At 34.8% G+C, this 24,476-nt stretch overlaps 1 protein-coding gene across 1 annotated transcript in view; it reads right to left on the reverse strand.

Annotated features, from left to right (window-relative positions):
- Positions 1-24,476, reverse strand: part of FSTL5 (follistatin like 5) — a 512,268-nt gene that overhangs the window by 127,079 nt on the left and 360,713 nt on the right. Inside the window, exons 7-8 of the mRNA XM_003794706.2 lie at positions 13,032-13,193; positions 7,654-7,788 (exon numbers count right to left, since the gene is read on the reverse strand). Of these exons, the coding sequence (XP_003794754.1) occupies positions 7,654-7,788; positions 13,032-13,193 (297 nt within the window). The remainder of the gene's footprint in view (positions 1-7,653; positions 7,789-13,031; positions 13,194-24,476) is intronic.

Consider the following 24,476-nt stretch of genomic DNA (forward strand, 5'->3'; position numbering starts at 1 on the left):
CCTTGAGATCCTGGGATAAAACCCACTTGGTTGTGGTGTATAATTTGTTTGATGTGCTACTGGAATCTGTTTGTTAGAATATTTTCACATCAATGTTCATTAATGATATTGGTCTATAATTTTCTTTCTGTGTTGGGTCTTTTCCTGGTTTGGGTATCAAAGTGATGTTTGCTTCATAGAATGTGTTGGGTAGTATTCCATCTTTTTCTATATTTTGGAAAATAATAATTCATTTTCTATTAAAATTTCATATTGTAAGAATGTTTCCAAAAGATTTATTATTCTTTATGCCAGAGTTGAGTGTAAGCATATTTAGACACATAGATCAATCTAGCAGGAAGAGAGTCAAGTTGGCATGTAATGGTACTGCATGATATAAAAAGGTGCCGTTGAAGAAATTTTATCTTTAGCAACATTTTATAAGTAATATGAATATGGAAATACATAGATAGTGGGGGCAGGGAAAGCCAAATAAGGAAGCAGAATGATAATAAAACTGTCAGACACTTTCTGGCTTATCAACCCACAATCAGACTTTATGGAATTCAGATATCTGGGTAAGCAGAAGACAAAGGGCCCACAGATCTGGGCTGTTTGCACAGAGTTGATAAATATGTGATGCCTAAATTAGAATTCACAAAACTTTGAGAAAATCCCTCACCCAGAACCTGGACATGTCAAAGGCATATTGTTTTATTAACCCTTCACACATTTATACCATTATCTGACTGAATTCCTATATGGAAGATTCTAGAAAATCTTAGAGTGATGGTATTTCTGCTTTTTTGTTTTTAAACCTAAGGACAACATTATTTGACAATGACTTCAGTAAGTTTAAAGCCTCTGGAATTATGGAATCTCAGAGTCCTGACATTTTCTCCTGAGTATCACCAACACAGTATTAGTATGTAGATTTTTTCAAGGTTTTATAGATTTTATACGCAGAGTTGTCCCTTTATACACATTGTTAGTCTGCATGTCTAAATTAATAGGAATAACACTTCAAAATCACTTACAAAATAAATCAGCTAAATTCTTGAAGGAGCTCAGGAAATTTCAAACCAAAGTAGGACTCCTTGATTTAAAGAATATTTTGAATTAAAGGCCATTCAAGATCCAAACACATTAGAGGGTGCTGATCCTGTATCTGCAGAAACCTAACTGACAAATCAAAAGATCAAAGGTGCAATTGACTTCCCCACCTATCCCTGTTATCTTAATATATTGCAGGAAAGAAAATCAAGAGTATAGCCAGACCTGGCCCAAATCATTTAAATATAGTACCTGCCTCTCAGGTTAATTTAATTTTCAAAGAGAATCATTGGGACATTGAGTAATCACACTGAGAATCTCCTCATTCAAGTGGTAAATGGACCTTCCTCTTATTGATCTGCCTTAATTTGAGTTGATCTATTGAGTTTAAGGTAAAAGGGACTTTTCCCCTCACTCCTATATTGTATAACTGAGATGAGATAGAACAGTCTCCTGAAGGTATATGACACCCTGCAGAGAAAATTTAGACATCAAATCAAAATAGGAAGGCTTTAAGTCTATTTTTGTTGTGGAGGCAATAGAGATGCCCTGTTGCTTAGTATTTCTGTAGGCCTGTCAATTCAGTGACATTTAGGTCACGTAGCATCTTGTCAGATAACAAGGTTCTACAATTGTGCAAAATGTTCCTAACAAGTAAGAAGCGGATCTATTTAATGATGTTGAAAAGAGTATTATTTTATAAATATAGTCTTCAGATATGGAAATCATGAGGCAGATAGTTTCAGTGTATTTTGGGCCAATGGAGGAAACAATTTACTGAACCAGTGACATCATAAGATGTGACGATGTCATTGGCCCAATTGAGAAGAATGAATATTGGCATTTATGGTAAATAATAAATGTTCATAAAGTAATAAATCTTTATCAAGCATTGTTAACCTCAACATGACTCTGATTATGCAAAATGAACTTTATTTCATAATAAGCTTATTACTATGTAAATGTCTGTATCAAATATTAAACAGCTTTTGGGTTTTTCAAAAATAAGTATTAATTGTTCATTCTGCTTTAAAATTTAACTAATATAGCTCCTCTATTAAATAATATTAAGTAAGTTCTAAATAAATATTAACATTTTTAATTTATTGATTTACTTTACTTTTTCTAAAATATTTGTCTTTATTTGGTTCTGTTTGTTTCTGTTTCTTAGCTAATGACCATCAGGGTTAAAATTCCACCACAGCTGTGATGGTTGAACCTTATTTTATTTATTTGTTTTTTTGAGACAGAGCCTCAAGCTGTTCCCCTGGGTAGAGTGCTGTGTCATCACAGCTCACAGCAACCTCCAACTCTTGGGCTCAAGCAAGTCTCCTGCCTCAGCCTCCCAAGTAACTGAGACCACAGGTGCCCACCACAACACCTGGCTATTTCTTTTGGTTGCAGCCCTCATTGTTGTTTGGCGGGCTTGGGCTGGATTTGAACCCGCCACCTTAGGTGTATGTGACTGGCACCTTAGCCACTTGAGCCACAGGCACTGAGCTTGAACCTTATTTTTAACTTGGATTATTTCTACTCATAATTAGTCTAGTTCCCATTTGTTGAGTGTAATACATATATATAATGTGTGTTTGTGTGTGTGTATATATATATATTAATCTGATGACTGCTGTACTTATCTCAGTTTGAGTGCGGAAATAATTATTAGAAATAATTTATGACTATACTCTTTAAAGACTACACTATTCACCTATTTATGTTATTTTTCTAGCCTCAGTAGACATTAATAAGAGTCTACCTAAATGATCTCATTAAATCTATCCAACTTTCCTTTTGAAGTACGTATTTTCTCCATTCTATAAAAACAAGAAGCAAATGAAGACTAGAGAGGTTAATTAATCTGCAGGTAGAACAGAATCAGAATCTGTTCTATTTCCAGAGTTTACTATGTCATTATCATACTTCCTTTATATGTAAAAAGACCATGTTTTAATCTATTTTTAAGGCCTTTTTTCCTACTTCTAAAACAGGCAAATACTTCATAAACGTTCACAAATATTTTAAAACATTTGAAAACAAATTGCTTCATTTTACCATATTTCTAAATTTCGGTGTAGTGAATAAAACTTTTGCCTTTTAATAATAACTATTGACTAACATGAGCATTATATATTTACATAATTACATCTGCAGATAATTTTGTTTTAGTGTTGTAACCCATTCAAAAATGTTCAAGAATCTGAAAATTAATTTTAGTTCATAAATACATAAAAAGTCAAAATATTAATTTTGTGCACAATATTGTCACCTACTATTAATGTAATGGAGTAAAGTAAGGATCATTGCAATCACCTAATATTTCCAACTGTCACACTGCTTGTGACAATGATAAAAAGAAAAGATTTATTCTCATTAGTATAGTGGTAAGAAAAATTGAAAAAAAAAATGTGTATGGTGAGAGGGGACAAAAAGAGGGGCACGAGGGGTGGGAGAAAAGCCTGATCTGCTGAATAGAAAAGTTTGAAGGGGCGATAGAAATATTGCAGGCACACTGTGACTCACCTAAGCACGTCCCACACAAAATACAGCTTCCATATTTGCACATTGGGTGAACACCGCACACTATAAATACCCCAAGTGTGGTAAAATGAACAGTTAGATAACCACTCAGAATTGTTAGCCAAAGAAGGAGAGAATATGGTATAAGGTAACCAAGGTAATCCATGGCCAATAGAAAAGGACAAAGGATTAGGGAGATGCAGAGAGACGGATGAAAGAGTTTTAAAGGGAGAGGAAGAGGGTATTTATACCTTTACAGTACGTTTGTGTCAGGGTCTCTCTTCTCACTCAGAAGAGACCCCCTTCCATCCCTCTGCAGGTGCACTAAGCTTTCTCATTACTCGAATACACTTTCTCTTTGGCAGACTAAAGCCTGTGCCGATGCACTTTGGTTTTCTATTCGTGCTGGAGGCCCTGCTCCTGCTTGGCTTTCGGTTTCTACTCACTTTCGCTTTCAATCAGAACTACACCTCACTTCTCTCAAACTTCTGAGTTTCACCTAGTAATGGAATAAGGTCAGCTGGGTCAAGGGGGAGCCAGACCCCATAACTCATACTATACTATGGTAGCATATTTATCAGAACATGCTTTGACTATTGTAAGCTATTACAAAAGATTTAGAAATTATATTCCAATATTTACAACCCCCTAGATGAATCACATTCCTCACTAAAATCTTAGCACAGTGTGGTTTAATCTGTGCTCAGTGCTTAATGAATCCAGTAGCTTAAAAGGTTTCTACAGCAGGCGGGCTCAGTAGCTCTCCCCTATAACCCCAGAACTATGGGTGGCTGAGGCAGGTGGATCAACTCAGGTCTTCAACTCAGAAGTGGGAGACCAGTCTGAGCAAGAGCAAGACCCTGTGTCTACTAAAAATAGAAAAATTAGCCAAATGTGGTGGTGGACACCTATAAAGTCCCAGCTACCTGGGAGGCTGAGGCAAGAGGATCAGCTGAACTGAGGAGTCTGAGGTTGCTGTGAGCTAGGCTGACACTATGGCACTCTAGCCGGGGCAACAGATGAGACTCTATCTCAAAAACAACAAAACAAAATAACAACAAACTTTCTACAGCAGCTTCTATCCACTCCACTTTTCATTTACCTCCTCTTAAATATGAATTATGATTATCTAGGAATTTACTTCACTGGGAATGTAAATGAGTCAAATGCTTAGGCTGTGCAGGAGGCTTTCCAGTAAATAACGTATTACCTCCGCCTAAACTCCTTGCATCTCACATCATCTCCCAGAAGTCCCGCTGGCCCATTTCTACTGGTCTTTGCATTTAAATCCTCCCTGTTTATTACTCCATTAAATCTTAGTTATCAAAACCTACCCTTAATGTAACTGTGGAGTATATTATTTCGAAGCACTCTCTTGTAGTTCAATTTGTCACATGAGAAAACTTCCAGTAAGGTTTGTTGATAAAGTTGGGCACTGTAAATCAAAGTTTTCCAACTCAGAGATTAGGATAGAAGTGAAACACAAACTCAGCCGTGGGATGCTTCACATGAATCCTTCTCTCCAAAGCATCATATTGCTGGGAAATGCAGTGTAAAAAAATGTGACTGATGCAACTCTGAGTTCTATAATACGGAGAAAATAGCTGGATGATTACTCAGAAGCTCTAGCTAAACAAAGTCTATGTGGTGTTCTGTATCCCCAAAGTTGTAACTCTTTCCTCATTTTTATTGCTGTCTACATGAGATTCAATACTTTTTGTATCTTTCATAAATAAAGCAGAAGAAAAGTGCATTGCAGAAGAATTTTCAAATATAACAGGGATATAAATTGACTCAATGTAAAGGGGGAACTAAAGAGGAGCTTTTACTCGGTGACAAAAGTGGACTCTGGAAAAAGATGTTGACATGTATTCAAAATATCTTAACAATAGTTACACTAAAGAAAACATGTAATACCAACCAGCTGAGTCAAAATATGAATGTGCCAGGCATGATTAATAGTGATCTCTGTCCAAGGGATTAATTAGAAAAGAACACAGGGCACTTCTTATGATGTGGATTACAGAAGGCATTCGCTCTTACTGATACAATCGCCTCCTTATTTGGGTTTTATATTGTTTAGTGAATTTTGACGACTTACTTAGCATTAGGAATTCTCCCAAGGATAACTATTTTGTACCAAGTAGGCATTATTAGATTTTCACCTTATACTCTCCAGTAATTACTAATATTTTAGTTAGTTTACTGTCTTTTATTGTCTTGATTTTAATTATGTGCATTATTTTCTAAAACTGAGCACTTTCACATCAACAGCATATATATATATATACATTATATATATATGATATGTTCTTAGTTACTAGTGCAAATAAGTAGAACATAAAGTTTTCAAAAATTAGGGGCATTTGTTTAATCATATGTAAAGTTAATTATTCCAACACTTCCCCCCAAATCCTGTATTGTCATGCCTATAAAACAGTAGAATATAAACATAGAGTAGTGGTAATTGACACTTCTAAGTTACCACTGAAATCTATTAGTTTTTGTTTTTGATCTTTGAATAGGTCACATAAGTTAAATATACAAGCTAACCCACAAATACATTACCTACAGACTTAGGGAAAAATCTCCAAATCGTTCACTTGTATTGTGTCTGTTTCTTAAGATGATTTGGAAAGTTCCGTAACTATACAAATAGTATGGTTTGCACCAAGCGTTGAATAACTAAGGAAATATATTTAAAAATACATGACATAGTAAAAGAAAATAAGAATGCAGAGGTGTTATCGAAGTGTTTTAAAAATATCATCATACAGGACAACGAAAACTTAAGTTTTCAATTACTTGTGACTTAAAATTAATTTTTAACAGAAAATGAATTGCGAATTGTTATTTGACAGACATACTTAAAGGGAATAAAATGAGGAAATGAAGTTTAACCACATACATGTCATTAAATCTAGATATCTTTTTTTCTTTTTTTGAGGCTTTTATTTTTACATATTTGTTTATCCTGATGGTTATCTGAGCCAGGCAAAATATAGATAAAGATTTTTGGTAGCTGGGACTCAGGCGAGGTCTTCCTTCCTCATTGGATCCACTCAAATCTATAAGTCCTCACTGATATAACAAGAAACAGGAATGACTCCTGGGTTGATGCTTTAACTTATTCAAAAACAAGGTTCAGAAAATTGAACCTGCTGAATAAGAGGATCCCAAAATATCACATCTTTAGGAAACTTACGTTAATAGGAGCATGACAAATCAGACTGAAGAACAGACAACAAAAGGAATAGTCATTCCAAGTACCACAGGACCCCCCAAACCATAAGGTGGTAGGCGTAGGCCAGGGGAAGAAAATGCCTGTCTGTTTGCCTACAGAGTTCACTTGATCAATGCTATCGCAGTATTTTGAGTTTCAAACAATTCAGCTGTCCTGAAAAATAATCCACCTATAGCATCCCACTCTTTTCATATCCCTTTGTCCAGTAATTAAAAAATTACTTTGTAAAAATAACTTTTATTTTTTAAAAATTAAAAAATTACAGGACATTTTTCTTCTAATTTCAGGAGATGATATGATACATGGACTGAGATGAGAAAAGGTTTCTAGTATTAATCCAGGAGTAGCCAGCGAGCAGCACTGGTGCTAGGAGCAGTGAGTGGCCTGCGGTGGCAATAACCCCTGGGCATAGGGCACAGAAGGGCTGCCCCACAGCTATGGTACCATGAGCGCAATGCCACTGGCAGAAAAAGAAAGACAATTGACTCAACCTGTCTGATACATCTCGGATATCTCTGGCGGCCTTGAATTCCCCAAATAACACTGAAAAGCGGAATTTTGCAAAGGATTTAAATTCCTGCACAAGTAATAGGAAGATAGAACCTGAAACATTTCGCGGGCACTTACAAATAAAAAAAAAAAATCATTCTAGGGTTGTAATAAAAATTTTGCAAGTTTTTTAACTATCTACTTTTAGGAATTCAAGAGTCCCACATATGAAAGCTGATTTAGTTGTGCATTTCAGAGCTTTGTGGTATCTTTGCTTTTTGAAAAGAGCTGTGAAAAAAGTATGCTCCTAACAGCTGTAAAGTGTGCTCTGTGTGTGTGTATTCCTGTGTGTGTGCGTGTTCAATACATACGGGTCTTTCTAGCAGAATCTTCCACAAAAAGAGAAGAGATGTCTTCATCCACTCCCGCCTCATTCCTGGCGATACAAGTGTACGCTCCCGTATCTTCATAGCGCACGTTGCTTATGTGAACCTCACTGCCATTTGCTGAAAACAGAAGGCAAATACAACTTGTAAACCTCAATTTTAGTTTTGGTAGAGTGCTTTCTGATTACACAGTCAAACAGTTCTCTTAGCGCGTCCTAATTAAACTGTTTTCCTTCCTACTTCCCTGCTTTGGAGGCATGCCAAATTATTCTGGAAGCATCCAAGCATTTCATAAACTGACTGTCATTCTGTTATTGAGATCCCTATACTCTATAGCAAAGGCACACCCACTTATATTTTATATCAGTTCCTATTTCCTGCATTGCAAATGAAGTATTCCATACTGATAATTATAATTTTATTTATATATTGCTTATAAAATTCGGAACTCTTTTCTTAAGCTTTTACAAAAATGTAAATTATAGCAATAGGATTCATTTGTAGAAAAATACATGTGAAAGACATTTTCATAGAGACATTAGTTGATCATCATACAAATATACTATTGCCATTTTTCAAGATTAAGTTTTAATTATATATCTGGAATTATTAGGTAAGGAGGACAGAAAAATAATAACACATGATTTTTCTAAAAGAGGTTTAGTCTTTTGTCAGAACTATACCTAAAATAAATTATACTATAAGATGGAAATTGATAATACTCAGTGTCTGACCAAATGGTTAAAGGAGTGAATATCTCCTTATTATCTCACTTTTAAATATTTGTGAGATAATATTTTAAGCTAAACCCTGAATAATGATTTGCATTTCCCACTGTGGAAAGCAGAATATAATTAATCATTTACTATATATTGGCAACATGCTAGGTATTTCTTATTACATTATACATTCATTATCCCTTGTAATATTTTATTATCAGATTAGGAATAAACCTGGAATAAACCTATGCAAGTCACTCAGCTCTAAGTGACGGGATTCTGGTTGTATCTGACACTGAAGCTCAGTGTATGTCATGGTCATTTGTTGAGTTTCTTTTCCTTTTCTTTCTTTTCTTCCTGTATGCATGCATGTGTGAATACCTGTGGATATGTGTAAGTATTTCCAATTATCCTATTACAAGACACCATGTGAAGTGGAAGGGAACAGGACTATTTGTGAAATAATTGGTATGGCTGAATTTGGAGACAAAAGGTAGAAACCAGGGGCTGGGAGGAACTTGAAGGTCTAGGAGCCAGGAGCACTCAGGGGATGCAAGGGAGATATAAAGTGACAGTGGCTGTTTGGGCCATGGCAATTATTTGAGTCACTTGAACCTCTTTTTCAATAAACAAATGCTTATTTACACCTTGTTGCTCCTCATCCAGAGCAAGGTCACTGAGGATTTTATTTAGCTGCAAAAGGCCAAATATTAAATATTTTAGACTTTGTCATAAAGTCTCTGTGACAAATACTCACCTTTACCATAGCAGCATTAAAACAGCCATACATAATATTAAAAAAAAAAAAATGAGTATGGTTTTGTTCTAAAAACAAAACCAAAAGCAAAAATAAAATTCTTTATTTGCAGAAACACACCGCTGTTTAGGTGTGGTCTGTGGGCCTGAGTTTATACATCCTGCTTGAAAAGACAGGGAGTGAACAATGTATTTAAAACTGCTTCAACCTCTTGTTTTACATGAAATATTTCTCCTATCATTTCATACTTTTTTATTCTAAAACTCATGCTCACAACAGCCTAAATGCTCTAGACTTTTTATGAAATATCATATCAATTTATTCCTTCTTTACATTCTCTCTTTGGATACATACACATGTTCTCCTAACCTATATTTTCCCATGACTTTACCTCCTTTTCTCCATATTCTAACGTTCCTCCATGTCCTCCACTTTATTGCTAGAACTTTCATCATCCTGATGATATAGGACAGGTGGCTCCAGGACCTGCCCCCTTAACCCTGGAGGTGTTGGTGAAGTGGCAGCCAGCAGTGGAGCCAGGAGGCTGGAGGGTGCAGAGGGCAGGGAGAGTCGGAGGCTCCAGTAACCAGAGGGGCCAGACTACTTTACTGTTGGGGAGACACCAGCACTTTGGAACCCCATCTATTCTAGGCCTGGTCAATTTCATGGCCTTCAACTTCATGTAAGTTTCCTAGGCCTGAAAGAAAGGGATTGTAGCTATTCATTAACTGAGTTCCAGCCCCCTGCTGCTAAATGTAAGGCTGAATGTCACTTTAGAGGACCCATATCCGTCTAAATGTAACAACTGAGTTCTGGCTAAATGACCCCATGCAACTATATGTCCCCCTGAGCAGAGAGCCAGGAGAGAGATAGACAGAGACAGCTAGAGGTCTTTCCCCACCTGGGTTCTCTCTGCCAGAAGCTTTGGCATTTTTGAATTTTTTTTTTCCTTTTCTGTAAATAAATCCTATCTTACAACTGATCTGTGGTCCATGGATTCATTCTTTGAATCACCAAGAATCCTTGAAGAAGAAATTCAGTTATCACTGACTTATCTGCCTCACTGAGATCCACAAAAGCATGCTGACTCACCTCTGCACCTGGGGTCACTGCACCTCCTTCTCCGTAAAGAGTGAGGCTATTGTACAAGTTTATAATTTTGGAATTCACAGCTTTCAATTCATAGCATATTCACTCCTATATGCTATCCATTTCACTTGACCTTTACAGACAGACGCTTTTCGTATCCTACTCCACTTTCTCTTCACATCTTTTATTCCTTGTTTCATGCTTCTCATCAGAATACCAACGTCCTTACTCTAAGCAAGTGCCCTTGCTCTTTCAACCATGAAGTAAATAAAAGCGATCATTATGTAACTCCAAAGCTTCTTGCTCCCCAGCTTCACCTTGTATTTATTTCTCAAGGGGAATTTTCTCTGTTTCTTAACAAGGCAAATCTCTCCCCATTTCTTGTTGATTTCTATGACTCATTCTACATGAGCGCCTTCTTTTTTCTCTCTTGGTACTTCCTTGGGCAGATATATTGTTGAAAAAGAAAGAAATATCTCCGTTAGTCCTAAGCCTACCCACGGGTAGTTACCACCTTCTTTATTTTTTCCTTTCAGACTCTGGAAAGCACTTTTATACTTCTTGCCTTCCTTTCATTATTTCCAAACTTACCAAAGACTGGTTGCTACGTATGTTGTTTTTAAATTTCACAAGAACAAGCTGATTGCCTAACACATAAACACAGGTTAATGACCCTCCTTGACCTTTCTGTCCACCTGCCATTGTGAAACTCTTTCTCCAAATTTAACTTTCTCTTCTTTTCTTCTGTAGTATCACCTGGTCTCCTGTCTTTTTACTAACTTTTAATCTTCTTCTATTCATTTGCCTGCTAATAAAATATTTGTGTTTTTTCAGGATTTTACTTCCGCTTACTCATGTATCATCCCATCCTTGGCCAGTTACTCAATTAGTGACAACATGTGGACTTCACACACAAATGCCAAAGAAGCATGTGAGGTTAGCCGGGCACTGTGGCAAGTGCCTGCAGTCCTAGCTAGTTGGGAGGCTGAATCAAGAGAATCATTTAAGCCCAAGAGTTTTAGGTTGCTGTGAGCTGTGACACCAGAGCACTCTACCAAGGGCAACATAGTGAGACTCTGTCTCAAAAAAAAGAGAGAAGCTTCTGAGGAGTGAGTGGGTGACCAGGTAACTGCAGTGTTCAGCATTATACAATACTATATTAGGACACATGGAATTTGGGGCTCTTAGGTTGTTCACTCTGCTCTGTTTTTATTTTATGTCATAGTCCCTCAAAACTTTGCCTGTTTTCTCCTGTCTTTAAAATTGACAGTAACCGATTTTCAAGCCCCCCCACTCATTCAATGTTGAGTTTGAAGTATAACTGTTTCCCAAATTTTTTTTTCCTGTACAGTCCTCCTGGAAGCAAAAATATGATATGCTTATATAATACGGTTTGCTCCAATTAAATTGACAGGGGTAGTAAAATAAGTAGCTATTTAGACTTTTCTTCATTCAATTTCTCTTGCACAGATTAATCTTCTTATCTCAGATTATACACAACAAAATGCAATTAGTAGATATAACTATATAAATTTGTCAGTCCTACTCATAATAATTTACTGATTTCTAGGAGTCAAGTGTCTAAAGTTGAAGAATACTTTTGCAGACTTTTCCCTGTTGACTTGCAAAAATAAGTAAAAGTTTTAAAAATCTTTATTAAAAAAATAATGATTAAACATATTCAATATAATGATTAAATAATGTTCACATATTATTACTAAAAGGAGTAATAAGAGGGCAGCACCTGTGCCTCAGTGAGTAGGGCGCTAGCCCCATATACCGAGGGTGGCAGGTTCAAACCCGGCCCAGGCCAAACTGCAACAAAAAATAGCCGGGCATTGTGGCAGATGCCACAGAGTCCCAGATACTCTGGAGCTGAGGCAAGAGAATCACCTAAGCCCAGGAGTTGGAGGTTGCTGGGAGCTATGATGTCACAGCACTCTACTGAGAGTGACAAAGTGAGACTCTGTCTCTAAAAAAAAAAAAAAATAAAGAGTAATAATAAAATTCTATGATTTGCTAAGAAAGAAATTTATAGGTATGTGATGAGAAATATAAGGCCTATACAAGAGATACCCCAATAAAGTGACTTGTATGTAACCCCTAACAATGGAAAAAATATTTATGTATTATTTTACTGCTGATATAAACAACATATTACATGTATGTAACTGTTTTTTCACTATTCAAATTATTTGACTATACAAAAATTGTCTTTGTTTTCCACTTATGATTATTATAATCTATAACAATTCATTAATAATTTCTACACATTAGAATGTTAGAATATGTAGACTATTTCATATATTAGAATGCAATAACTTTAATATAATGTAAGTGAGAAATATTTAGTAACTTTTTATATCATTCATTTTATTTACAAAATATGCTGAAAATATTCACTAAAAATTTCTCTATTATTGAAACTCTCTATGATTCTTTTTAATTAATTCTTTAAACATTCAAAAAGTAACCAGAAATGTATTTTTTTGAAGAGAACCAATTATTCTGTTCAGTGTACCTGCTGCAATTCAAAGAACAAATAGTTAAAAGACACATATTTATTATTTCACTTATCACCAAAATAATGACACATTAAGCAGCATGACAAGACTATTTTTAAAACATTTAAAATATTAAAGGAATCTTTCAAATGCCATCTCTTAGACACGACCGTATTTTTTCATATTCATGACGTTTTGTTGTCATGTCCCCAAATATTATAAGGTGTGTTATAAATTTTAGTGTAAATTTTCTACCAGGTCATTTACAGGAAAAAAAATGCAAGTAAGCAGCACCTTGCAGTGTAAGTTGTTTGGACAGCTTTGGTGTAATATCGATCCCATTCTTCAGCCAGCCAAGCTGAGGGTCTGGGATGCCCTCTGCGTGGCACCTGAGGCTTGCAGTTACCCCAGGCTCTCTCGCCTGACTCTCTGGATAGACTCGGATGACTGGAGGAACTTAAAAAGAAAAGAAAAGAAATTAAATTAGTGATACTTTATACCATTTGAATTTTCAAATAACAAAACAAACCATAAATTATAAATTTTGACAATGCTATATTTATTTTACAGATCTTAGTTTCCAAATACTATTTTCCACTAAAATATACCTATGTTACTTGGTTAAATGCTATTCTGGGATTGTGCCAGTAAAATTACAAGGTGAACCTGGGATATCTTATTGCAGAAGTTAAAGAAATCCTCAAGGAATGCTGATACATGCCAAAAGGACGCAGAAACCAATTAAAAAGGCCACTGTTTGCCAATTATGGGGCAATTGAGCATTAAATAATTACCAAGTATAAAGTAGAATAAAGACCTAAATAAAACTCTATAAATTCATTTCTATAAATGAATAAAAGAATTTATAATGAGATATACAAGACAGCTTTTCTTTACTACATTTAGAAATTAAGATAATAATTATAATAGCATTCAAAAATAAAACATATAGGAATATATTTAACAATGGTGGTGAAATATTTTTATACTGAACAATATAAAACATTGTTGAAAGGGTCTTGGGGCAGCGCCTGTGGCTCAAAGGAGTAGGGCATCGGCCCCATAAGCCAGAGGTGGCGGGTTCAGCTCTGGCCTAAAACTACAAAAAAAAAAAAAGAAAGAGTTTTGAAAAACCTAAATAAATGAAAACACATCTTGTACTTTTGTACATGGATTAAAAGAATTGAATGGTAAAATGGTAAGAATTATTGATAAGATGGCAATATTCCCAAATAGACCTACAGGGACAATGTGCTTCTTATCAAAATCCTAACTGCATTTTTTTGCAGAAATGATCTATCTGATCCTCAGGCTGATATGAAATTACAAGAAGCTCCAAATAGTGAAAAAGTTACTGAAAAAGAAGAAAGTTGAAGGAATCGTATCTGCTTATTTCAAACATGCAGTGAAGTCACAGTAGTCACAACAATACAACAGTGGCAGAGGATGGACTGGAGTTGAGGATGGAGATATAAGCACTGTGTCTGTAATTAGTCGTTTCTTCATGAAGGTGCCAAGAGACAGTTTTTCAAGAAAGTGTGGGACAATTAGATATCCATGTGCAAGAAAATAAATCGGAACACCTGCCTTAGACTAAATACAAAACTGAATTCAAAATTAAAGATATAAAAAGAGCTAAAAGAATGAAACTTTTAGAAGAAAACATAGCATTACATTTCTGACCTCAGATTTAAAAATAATGTCTTAAATATGATCCCCCAAGCACAGAAACTAAACAAAATAAATAAATTAAAATTCATCAAACTTAAAATTTTTGGTGCATCAAAAGACACTATTGTGAAAATGTAAATGCAACTCACAGAGTAGGAAAATGATTTGCTAGTTACATCTGATAGAAGACTAGTATCTAAGTATAATATATAAAGACTGTTACATATTAGCAAATAAAAAGTTAACAGTGCAATAAAAATATGGGGCAAAAGACTTGAATAGTTATTTCTGCAAAGAAGACATGCAAATGGTCAATAAGCACATAAAAAGATGTCAAAAAAAGTAAAAAAGAAAAAGGGCGGGGGGAATTCAAAGCAAAACTACTGTGTGATGTAATTTCATATCCACTAAGTAAGTATTGAAACAAACAAACAAGAGCCAGAAAATAACATGTGTTGGTGAGGATGTGAGCAAATTGGAACTCCTGCACATTGCCAGTGGGAATATAAAATCTTACCACCATACAACAAAAAGGAATAAAGTACTATTACGTGCTACAGCATAAATAATGAAGGTGTTGTGCTAAGTGCAAGAATTATGACTCAAAAGGCCATATATTATATGAGTCCATTTACATGACAAGTCCTGAATGGGCAAATCCATTGATGGAAAGGAAATTCATGGTGCTGGGGACTAAAGGAAAGGAGAAATGGGAAATGATTGGTTATTAGATATAAAGTTTATTCTGTGGGTGATGAAAAATTCTAAGATTAGACAGGGGTGATGATTGCATAACACTGTAAATGCATTTTGAGCCACAGAAGTGTGCATTATACAATGGTGAAATTCATCTTTAAAAAAGCTAAAGAAAGATTCTATACAAAATTAAAAGAGACTAAAGAGTCTCTATATTATAATGAAATATAATCTGTAAGTCAAAACTGGGTCCTGGACTAAGAAAAGATAGCTATAAAGCAATTACTGAGAAAGTTGATAAAGTGTGAATATGTGTACTTGATAATGGGATTCTTTTAATGTTACATTTTCTGTTTTAATAATTGCATTCTGATTCCTTTTCTCTAAAACACTTTTCTCTTAAAAAACACTCTCTGAATTAGTGATTTAAAAATTAGCTCAAAGTTATTCTAACTTATACATATATATTCATTGACATTAAAAAGGATATGGGTTACACACAATATTTGTCATGATAAAAAAAAAACTAACAGTGAAATCTGTATCAATTAAAAATTTTCTGCTTATAGTAATGTTGGAAAAGTTATTCTGGTTGATTCTGATCAGCTATCTTCCTGAAGATAATTAAAACTATCTTTCTGAAGATAATTAAAATCTGAAAAATTTTACAAAAAGCATATTTAAAATGAGTAAGTAACCTAGGAATATAAGGGAAAATGGCAGAATGAGTAGAATTGAAGGAACTTAAGGGCCCATGGTAGTGTGCTAATGCCGTGTCTGCAGCAAGAACATTTCTCAAAGCAGGCAAAGATTCTGAAAGCCATTTATTTATTTTTGTTGCTACTGTCATTGCTTTTGGAGGTCTTCATGAACTCTGCCTAGGCCAGTATCAGTAAGAGTTTTCTAACATTTTCTTCTAGGATTCTTATAGTTTCCTGCCTTAAGTTTAAGTCTGTTATCCTTTGTGAGTTAATTTTTGTGAATGGTGAGCGGTGTGGACCCTGTTGTAGTCTTTTGCATATGGCTATCCAGTTTCTCCAGCGCTGTTTACTGAACAGGGATTCTTTTCTCCAGTGTGTGTGTTTTTTGTTTGTTTGTTTTGTTTTATCTGTTGCATTTTTTTTTATTAAATGATAGCTCTGTACATTAATGGAATCGGGGTACAGTGTGGTGTTTTCATATACAATTTGAAATATTTTCATCAAACTGGTTAAAATAGCCTTTATGTCATTTTCTTAGTTATTGTGTTAATTCTACTCTTAGAAAGATTCACTTGTACCCTTGTAAGATAAACCATAGAAGTGATCCCTCCAATCGTGTGTGTTTTTACCTGTTTGGTTGAAAATCAGGTGAGGAAATGAGGATGATTTCATTCTCTGTTCTCTGTTCTGATCTATGTCTCTGCTTTTGCTTTTTAAAAAGCCCTGCACAGCCAAGGACATAACCAAAAGAGCAAACAGACAACCCATAGAATGAGAAAAAAATATGCACATGCCTTACATCTGGCAAGAACTGATAACAAAAATATACAAAAAACTCAAGCAAATCAGCAAGATGCAACCAAACAGCCACATTATAAAGAGGGCAAAGACACGTACAGAAACTTTTCACATGAAGATATGCTGATGGCCAATAAACTCATGAAAAATGCTAATCATTAGGGAAATGCAAATCAACACCACAATGAGATAGTACCTAACTCCAGGTTCACTGTCCCAAAACAGTGAGATCTGGCATAGATGCAGAAAGAAAGGAACTCTTATACACTGATGGTTGGACTGCAAACTAGTACAACACTTATGGGAAGTCTTATGGAGATACGTTAAAGAACTTCAAGTAGATCTGCCTTTTCACTCAGCAGTCCCACTTCTGGATGTATACCCAAAGGGAAAAAAGGACATCTGCCCTCGAATATTTTTAAAAATGCAAATCACAATTGCCAAGACATGGAACCAACCTAAGTACCTACCAATACATGAATGGTTTAATAAAATGTGGTGTATGTATCCTATGGAGTACTACTCAGCCTTAAAGAAACATGGTGATCTAGTATTTTTTGTGACTAACTGGATGAATCTAGAGATCATTCTTACAGGTGAAACTTCACAGAAATGGAGAAACAAATACATGTACTCAGGACCATGTTGGAACTGACCAATTAACTCTCAAGCACACATATGGAAGTAAATCTCCATGGAACTCAAGCTGGGAGAGAGGGGTGGAGAGAGTGGTTAAATTCACACCTACTGGGTATGGTTCACACTGTCCGGGTGGTGGGCATGATTATAACTTTGACTCAATTTGTGCAAGAAAATGAAGTGTATAAAGAAAATGCGTGTACCCCTCATATACTGAAATTTAAAAAAAAAGAGAAAGAAAGAAAAATAAAGATTCTGAAAGTGACAATTGATTAGCAAAGGTTGAGCATGGTGTATGTATGCATGTAATTTAAAAATTAATTCAAAAATTAGAAGTTATTTGAAACCACTAATTAATTCAGTATATTTCTTAAAGGTCTAGCCCTGTTGTTACACTGAATCAGATCACTTATTTAATCTCTTCTAGCTGCCCAACTGCAAAACTTTTGGGAATTTTGAATTAATAATTTTAACTTATTATTTTTATGGCTTACAAACATAAGTCAGTATCACCTGATTCTTGTAGGCTACCTGAATTGAAGGTAATGGGCTTAGTATTGAGTTCTCACAGTAATTTAGGCCAGAGACCCCAGCAAAGTAACTTTCTCTAGACAGACTTATGTGGGGCACTACATCAAAATGACCACAAAATGCTCAAAGACTCAGTGCCAGACGCTGGGTAGTCTCCAGTACCTTGTAAAACCACATGAAAATTCTTTCTTGAGGAACCTATTATCTGTTTTTCTTTGCAGTTTTTGGCAGGGGCTGGGTTTGAACCCGCCACCTCTGGCATACGGGGCTGGTGCCCTACTCCTTTGAGCCATAGATGCCTCCCCTATTCAAAAAATAATTTTAAAAATACATTATAGAATAACGTTTCTTGAGGCTTCCCTCAAGAAAACTCAAATTGAACTAAGGAAAACAACAGTCAAGTGAAAGAAAATCATAAAATTTTAGATATTGAAATTATCATACACTCATTCATGCTTCCTATGTTAAAGGAGGGAATAGATGAATATTTAAAAAATCAGTAATTTGGGAAGCAAAAGCCTGAGTGACAAAGCAAGACGCTGCCTCAAAACAAATGAACAAACAAACAAACAAAAAAACAAAATTTGGGGGAATTGCAAAATATTTAGATGGTTTCTACAAAATTGATTTAACTCAACCTGAGAAGGAATGGGGATGTGAATGAACAAAGAACTTCTGATGGCTAAAATAAATACAATTTTATATTATAAAGTTATAGGAAATAACAAGTAAAGGTGCCATAAACCTGGTTACAGCAAACCCAAAATAAATCAATTGGAAGTGCTAGTAATTAGAGAAGAAGCCAATCATAAAAATTATGAACTCAACCTTTGTATTTAACATCAGATTAGATATAGCTGAAAGAAAAAAAAAACTAGTAATAGAAAGTTAAGTCAGAAAAAATATTATTCACAATAAAGCACAGAGGAACTAGAAAAAGAAGAAAAGTCAGATGAGACAGTAAGTGAACTCAGGATAGATTAGGGATATCTTATTTTGTATTTAACTCAAGTCAAAGAAGGTAACAATATAGAATCTGAAATAGTAGCTGCTGCGACGTTCTTAGATCTGTGTAAGGCATAAAAACAGTGATTCCAAAAGCTTTCTTGAAAAAGTTACATATGCACATGATAGTTAAACTGTATACCAAGAAAAAGAGAAGAAGAATAAAAAAACATGGCACTTAAAGAATGCTGAACTGAGAGCTAAATTCTTACAGAATGGTCAAAAGAAGACAGATTATAAACAACTTCAGGTCAATACAAAACTTTGAATATAATAAACACATTTCTAGAATCACGAGCATCTAGCACGATCTACAAAAAAGTGATACAAAATCTAAATAACATTGAAGCCCTTTGATCTGCTAGTAAAAACTTTTAACCAATGAAAACTTCAGAATTTTCCAAAAATAAGGAAGAAAGGGCACCAATCTTAAACAAACCCTTCTAGAGAATAGAAGATAGGGAAACTATTTTATTGATAGTATAATTTCTCTATAAATTTGTTGACACTCATATCTGCTGGTGGAGTGAAAATTTACATAAGATCTAAATCAATAGAGTAATACACCATGTTTATGGCACCTCCACTTGTTATTTTCTATAATTTTATAATATGAAATTATATTAATTTTTGCCATCAGAAGTTCTTTGTTCATCCCCATCCCCATTCTTTCTCAGGTTGAGTTAAATCAATTTTGTAGAAACCATCTAAATATTTTGCAAGTCACCAAAATGCTTACTTTTGTTTGACTTAATAGCTTTACGTTGATTACCCAATATCTGTGATAATCTCTGAAATGCTAGGTTGATGGATGGCATCAACAAGATGTGCCTTGTAGTCTCAAAGTGTGTACTGTTTAATCAGAGAAACAAAGAAAAACAAATGCAATATGACCTCCGTAGTTGACCACCTCCCTACCCTGACCACCTCCTTAAACTGATCTAATTTTCATAGAGTGAACACTCACCACATGTACCTATCAGTACAGCAGGTCTACTTTCCCGTGTTGACCACCTCCTTACGTTGACCAGTATGTTACAGTCCCTTGACATCAACTTACAGAGGTTCTACTGTAGTTGTAACATAACACATTGTCTCCCACAGTGAAGTTGAGAAAGATGTGATGGTTATAGAAAATAGGAGTTAATCAGCACCGATTGCTTTAAGGGACTCTGCTTGAAAGGAATATTGCAGTGTTTGGGGGAATATGACAGGCATACTTCTGCTTGTGGGGGAGGCATTTATGACAGATGCAAATTGCTTATTTGCTTATCTTGGATTATTTCAATGAGTTATGTTTCCTGAACTTGAGCTGTGTCATAGGGAGATATATATCATACACAAATGTACAAAGAGTAAATAACTCAATTTGCCACCGAGAACGCTGTAAGGGAAATCCTACATTCTTTCAAAATATATGTATATATATTGATTATTATTAGTGCCAGACATTCCAAGAATAATATAAATGCCATTATAACGTACTATGCTTTGGGGGAAATGGTCCAGGAATTATGCAATGATGGACTATTAATTATTAAATTTTCAAATAATCACGCAACTTGGATTTTTTAGTTTAGATAAGAATTTGAGTGTACTGAGGCAAGTGGTTTAGACGTTTTAATTCTAGTGTCCAAAAACATATTGTCATTTTCAAGGAAAGCTGTTATTTTATTTCTAATATACGGATTAAATCCATTCACACTGAAAGGAAGTCATTCTAGATAGCTCAATTTTCTAAATTCCAGAGGATGGTTGTTTTATACACTTAGCATTTAAGATGTCTATTTGTTTTTTATGAAAGTCTTTCTCCAGTGAATTCTAGACCTTAGATTTTCAAACTTCTGTGATAATGAAACACTTTTATTTGTTGTCCTTCAGTGACATTTAGATGGAGACAAATGGTGAGTTGAAATCTTTACTGTGCTTCTTAACAGTTAGGAGATTTTGAGCCCATTATCAAACTTTTGTGAACTTTCATTTTTATATGTAAAATAGATACTGTATCATGTTTTAAATTTTTCAAAATCAAATGAAATTATAAAAGTGAAAAAGCTTTGCACATTGTAGAGCAATACACTATATAAGTATGTATATATAGTATCCAATAGGGTAGGCTCCTTGCTGAAAGGCGTTTGACCTTATTTAGTCATTGTGCCCGTGTACACAGCTGAGTGGTGGGAGCACTGCAGAGCACAGAGAAGTGGTCCAGGCAACGTGTTGCAGGCTCATCACATCTATCCATTTTTCACTCCTATGTACGCACTTGATGTTTAGAATGAGCAGGAGAATGTACATACTGTTTAACCTTTGTACGAATATGACTTGGTAAAGAAAGAAAAGGACTCCAATTCCAAAAAAAGATTCTATAGTAGATGTCTTATTAGAAAACAATGGACAGAAAAGATTTGAGCACCATAAAACACAGGGCCATCCAGTTCTTTGTTTAGTGCACATATATACTTCAAATAACATGAGAACTTGATAGTTGTCAACCTACAGAAAGCCGGTCAAAGAAATAAAGGCAGTAACCAATCTGAGAATGACTTTGGGAATTCACATCCAGCCCAGAGTTAATTCCAGTCCACTCTGCTTCTCAGTGTCTGGAGGACTAACTCCTGTGCATACGGTCCTTCAGATCTACTGAAAATACAAAGGCAATGCAAACCAAGAGATTGTTGAAGCCACCAGGTCGGGACTACAGGTGCACTTAGGACCCTGCTGCCCCCTTAGTTCCCTTCCTGGATGTTCCCTAGAGATGTTAAAGTAGACTCACATCAAGTACACGGAGACAAAAGGGGGTGAGAGTCCTCAGAAAGGCCACATAACTGTGAACCTACAGCTAAGACTCAACCTCATATATTGCCTTTAATATTTTTAGAAGCAGAAAAAGAATAGAACTTTTGATGCTCTAGCACCAGAAGAAATCTGCGGCCATGTTTTTCCCGCTCCTAAATGTAACTCAAGGAAACACAGTCCATACAGACTTGCACAGTGATATAGTCAAACCAGGTTGGGTATTTTTTCCTTGATGACTATTTAAATAGAATTTTAGTATTGAATACACTCTCAAAAGTAGTTCTTACATTCAATCTATGCCTGCTTTTCTGGTGACATAAAGCACATGTTTAGGCCCTCTTGTTAAATATAGTACTGAATAGTTTTCATAGCACTTTATTTATCTGAAATTAAAGCAAATACTTTTTAAAGGGATACGTTAATGTACTTGTGGAAAACCCACATCACCATAACACCATAACATGTGGAGTGCAAAAGACTTTTTAAAATATTTAAACCTAATCTTGAATCTTTTAACAACTAGGAAGTTAGAAGATGAGCTTTTTAAAATGAAGACCCAGGAAACCAGGGTAGATAACAATTCTCAATAAATATTTAATAAGAGAAACTTTATCTTGCTAAGAGATTTGTAGTCAAAGTAAGGATCAATGGTTCTTGCAACATTTTTTGGAGTAGCAAAAATTGAGACAATCTAAATATAATGAGAATCAGTCACCTCACTGAGAATAATAGAGTTCATATTATTAACATTAAAAAATGTGTATATTATATGAGTAACTCACACCATCACTGATACTCCCAAAGGTAAATTTTTCAAATAACATGTTCAATTTCCCCGTTTCCTATATGTTTCCACTTTATTGATATATTTGTGAACAGACAAAAAGAGAACCAGTGAATAATAATTTTTGTTGTGAAATTTTAATAATCAGATAATATGTATTTGGGGAAAAATAATACCCTTATGCAATATGTTTTTTATTTAGTTTGTCATTATTAAATGATGGTTTGAAAAGTGTCTATCAACTCACAGAATTCAAGGATAAGTGATTGGCATAACAACTATTTAACCTCAGTGACAAGCTACACATTCCAAGTCGGTTATTTTCCCAGGACACATATTATGAAATATAAATGAGGATTGATGGCAGCCTGAATTAAAAGTCAATAATCCTTTAGAGAACATTTCAAACCATTTGTTACAGTCATTTTTAGTTAGGAAGTGCACTCTCTGAACTTGTCTTTCCTTTCTATTGGCAAAGCATGAGAAAAGAAACTGACGAAGACCACCAAAGGGTTTTCACATTGGATTTAGAATCCAATTTGCATGGACTACTATGAAAAGCTTTAAATAGGCACTTAATGTTTTATGCAAAAGTTGATATTTAAAGGTAAGTTTTTATGCACTGAGTATTGCCTAACGATATTTGATGTGTCACTAAAATAATTCGTGATGTGCCTTCAACTTAAATAGTTTAAATTGGTTGGTTTATTTGATATATCGTCAAATAAAATCAAATAATATCAAGTAAAAATAACATAATAATGTGTCTATGTATACACCAACATGCTGAATACTTGAGATTACATATTATTACAATTTATTCTATAAAATATAAAGCAATATGTTTTTATTACTTAAAATGGAGAGGGACACAAAAAGATGTAAATATATATATTTTAATCATGAATAAAATTTCAACATAAAATGTTATTTATTTTTGAGTGGATTTTTTGTATTTTGTTTTTTCTTTTTGGGAGACACAATCTCACTCTGTTTCCCAGGTAAAGTGGGGAGGCATCTTCATAGCTCACTGGACCTTCAAACTCCTGGGCTCAAGGAATCCTCCTTGCTCAGTTTCCTAAAGGGCTGAGACTATACCCACATACCACCACATCCAACTATTTTTTCTTCTTTATTTTTTTTAGATTTTGTAGAGACAGGGTCTCTCAATGTTTCTTGGCCTAGTATTCAACTCCTGTCCTCCATCAATCCTCCTGCCTGGGCCTCACAAAGTGCTGGGATTATAGGCATGAGCCACCATACTTGGCCTTTGAGTTTTAAGGTATGTACAGGTATTTACTGAACAACTTCTGAATGCAGTACATTGTGCTAGTGACTTTCTCTTTCTGTCTTTTACTTAATGTGTCTAGAAAGTGCTTAGTTTAAGTTCAAATAAGCCTAATAGAGCACTGAAAAAAAGTCATTCCTCACTTAAGTTCTCATAGGTCCTGATCATGAGCAAATGTCTACATAAACATATCTACTAGAATCTGACTACTTGGTATCACATTTAAACTATGGCTTAGACCTTTAGCAGTGATATATAAGGCATATTAGCACAAATATATATATATATATTTAAATGTAAAGATCAAATAAATTAGTGCATTTATAACATTTTGGAGCAGTATTAATAATTTATCTCAAATATATATATAAAACTTCTCAAGGATGCTGAACTATTTCTTTCAATTGGTCAATTAAAATAAATATTACAGCTCAATTCATTGCTGCCAAGATGTGGAATCAACCCAAGTGTCTGTCAACAGATGGATGGATTAATAAACTGTGATATATGTATAACATAGAATAAACTGTGATATATGCATAACAAAGAATACTGTTCAGCCACAAAAAGATGGAGACTTTACATCTTTTGTACTTACATGAATGGAGTTGAAGCACATTCTTCTTAGCAGAGTATCACAAGAATAGAAAAGTAAGTATCCAATGTCCTCAATACTAATATGAAACCGATAGAAAAAAAAAAAACCTACCTGGACTACATGCCCACAGAAGAGGAAAACACTATATTCAAGTGGGGGAGGAGGAAGAAAATGGGAAAGAGTGAAAGCAGGGGAGGGAGTGTGATTGGTGAACTTTCACCTAGTGTGC

Source organism: Otolemur garnettii, unplaced genomic scaffold, assembly GCF_000181295.1.
Source record: "Otolemur garnettii isolate 467f Iridium unplaced genomic scaffold, OtoGar3 scaffold00085, whole genome shotgun sequence".
Taxonomy (NCBI): domain Eukaryota; kingdom Metazoa; phylum Chordata; class Mammalia; order Primates; family Galagidae; genus Otolemur; species Otolemur garnettii.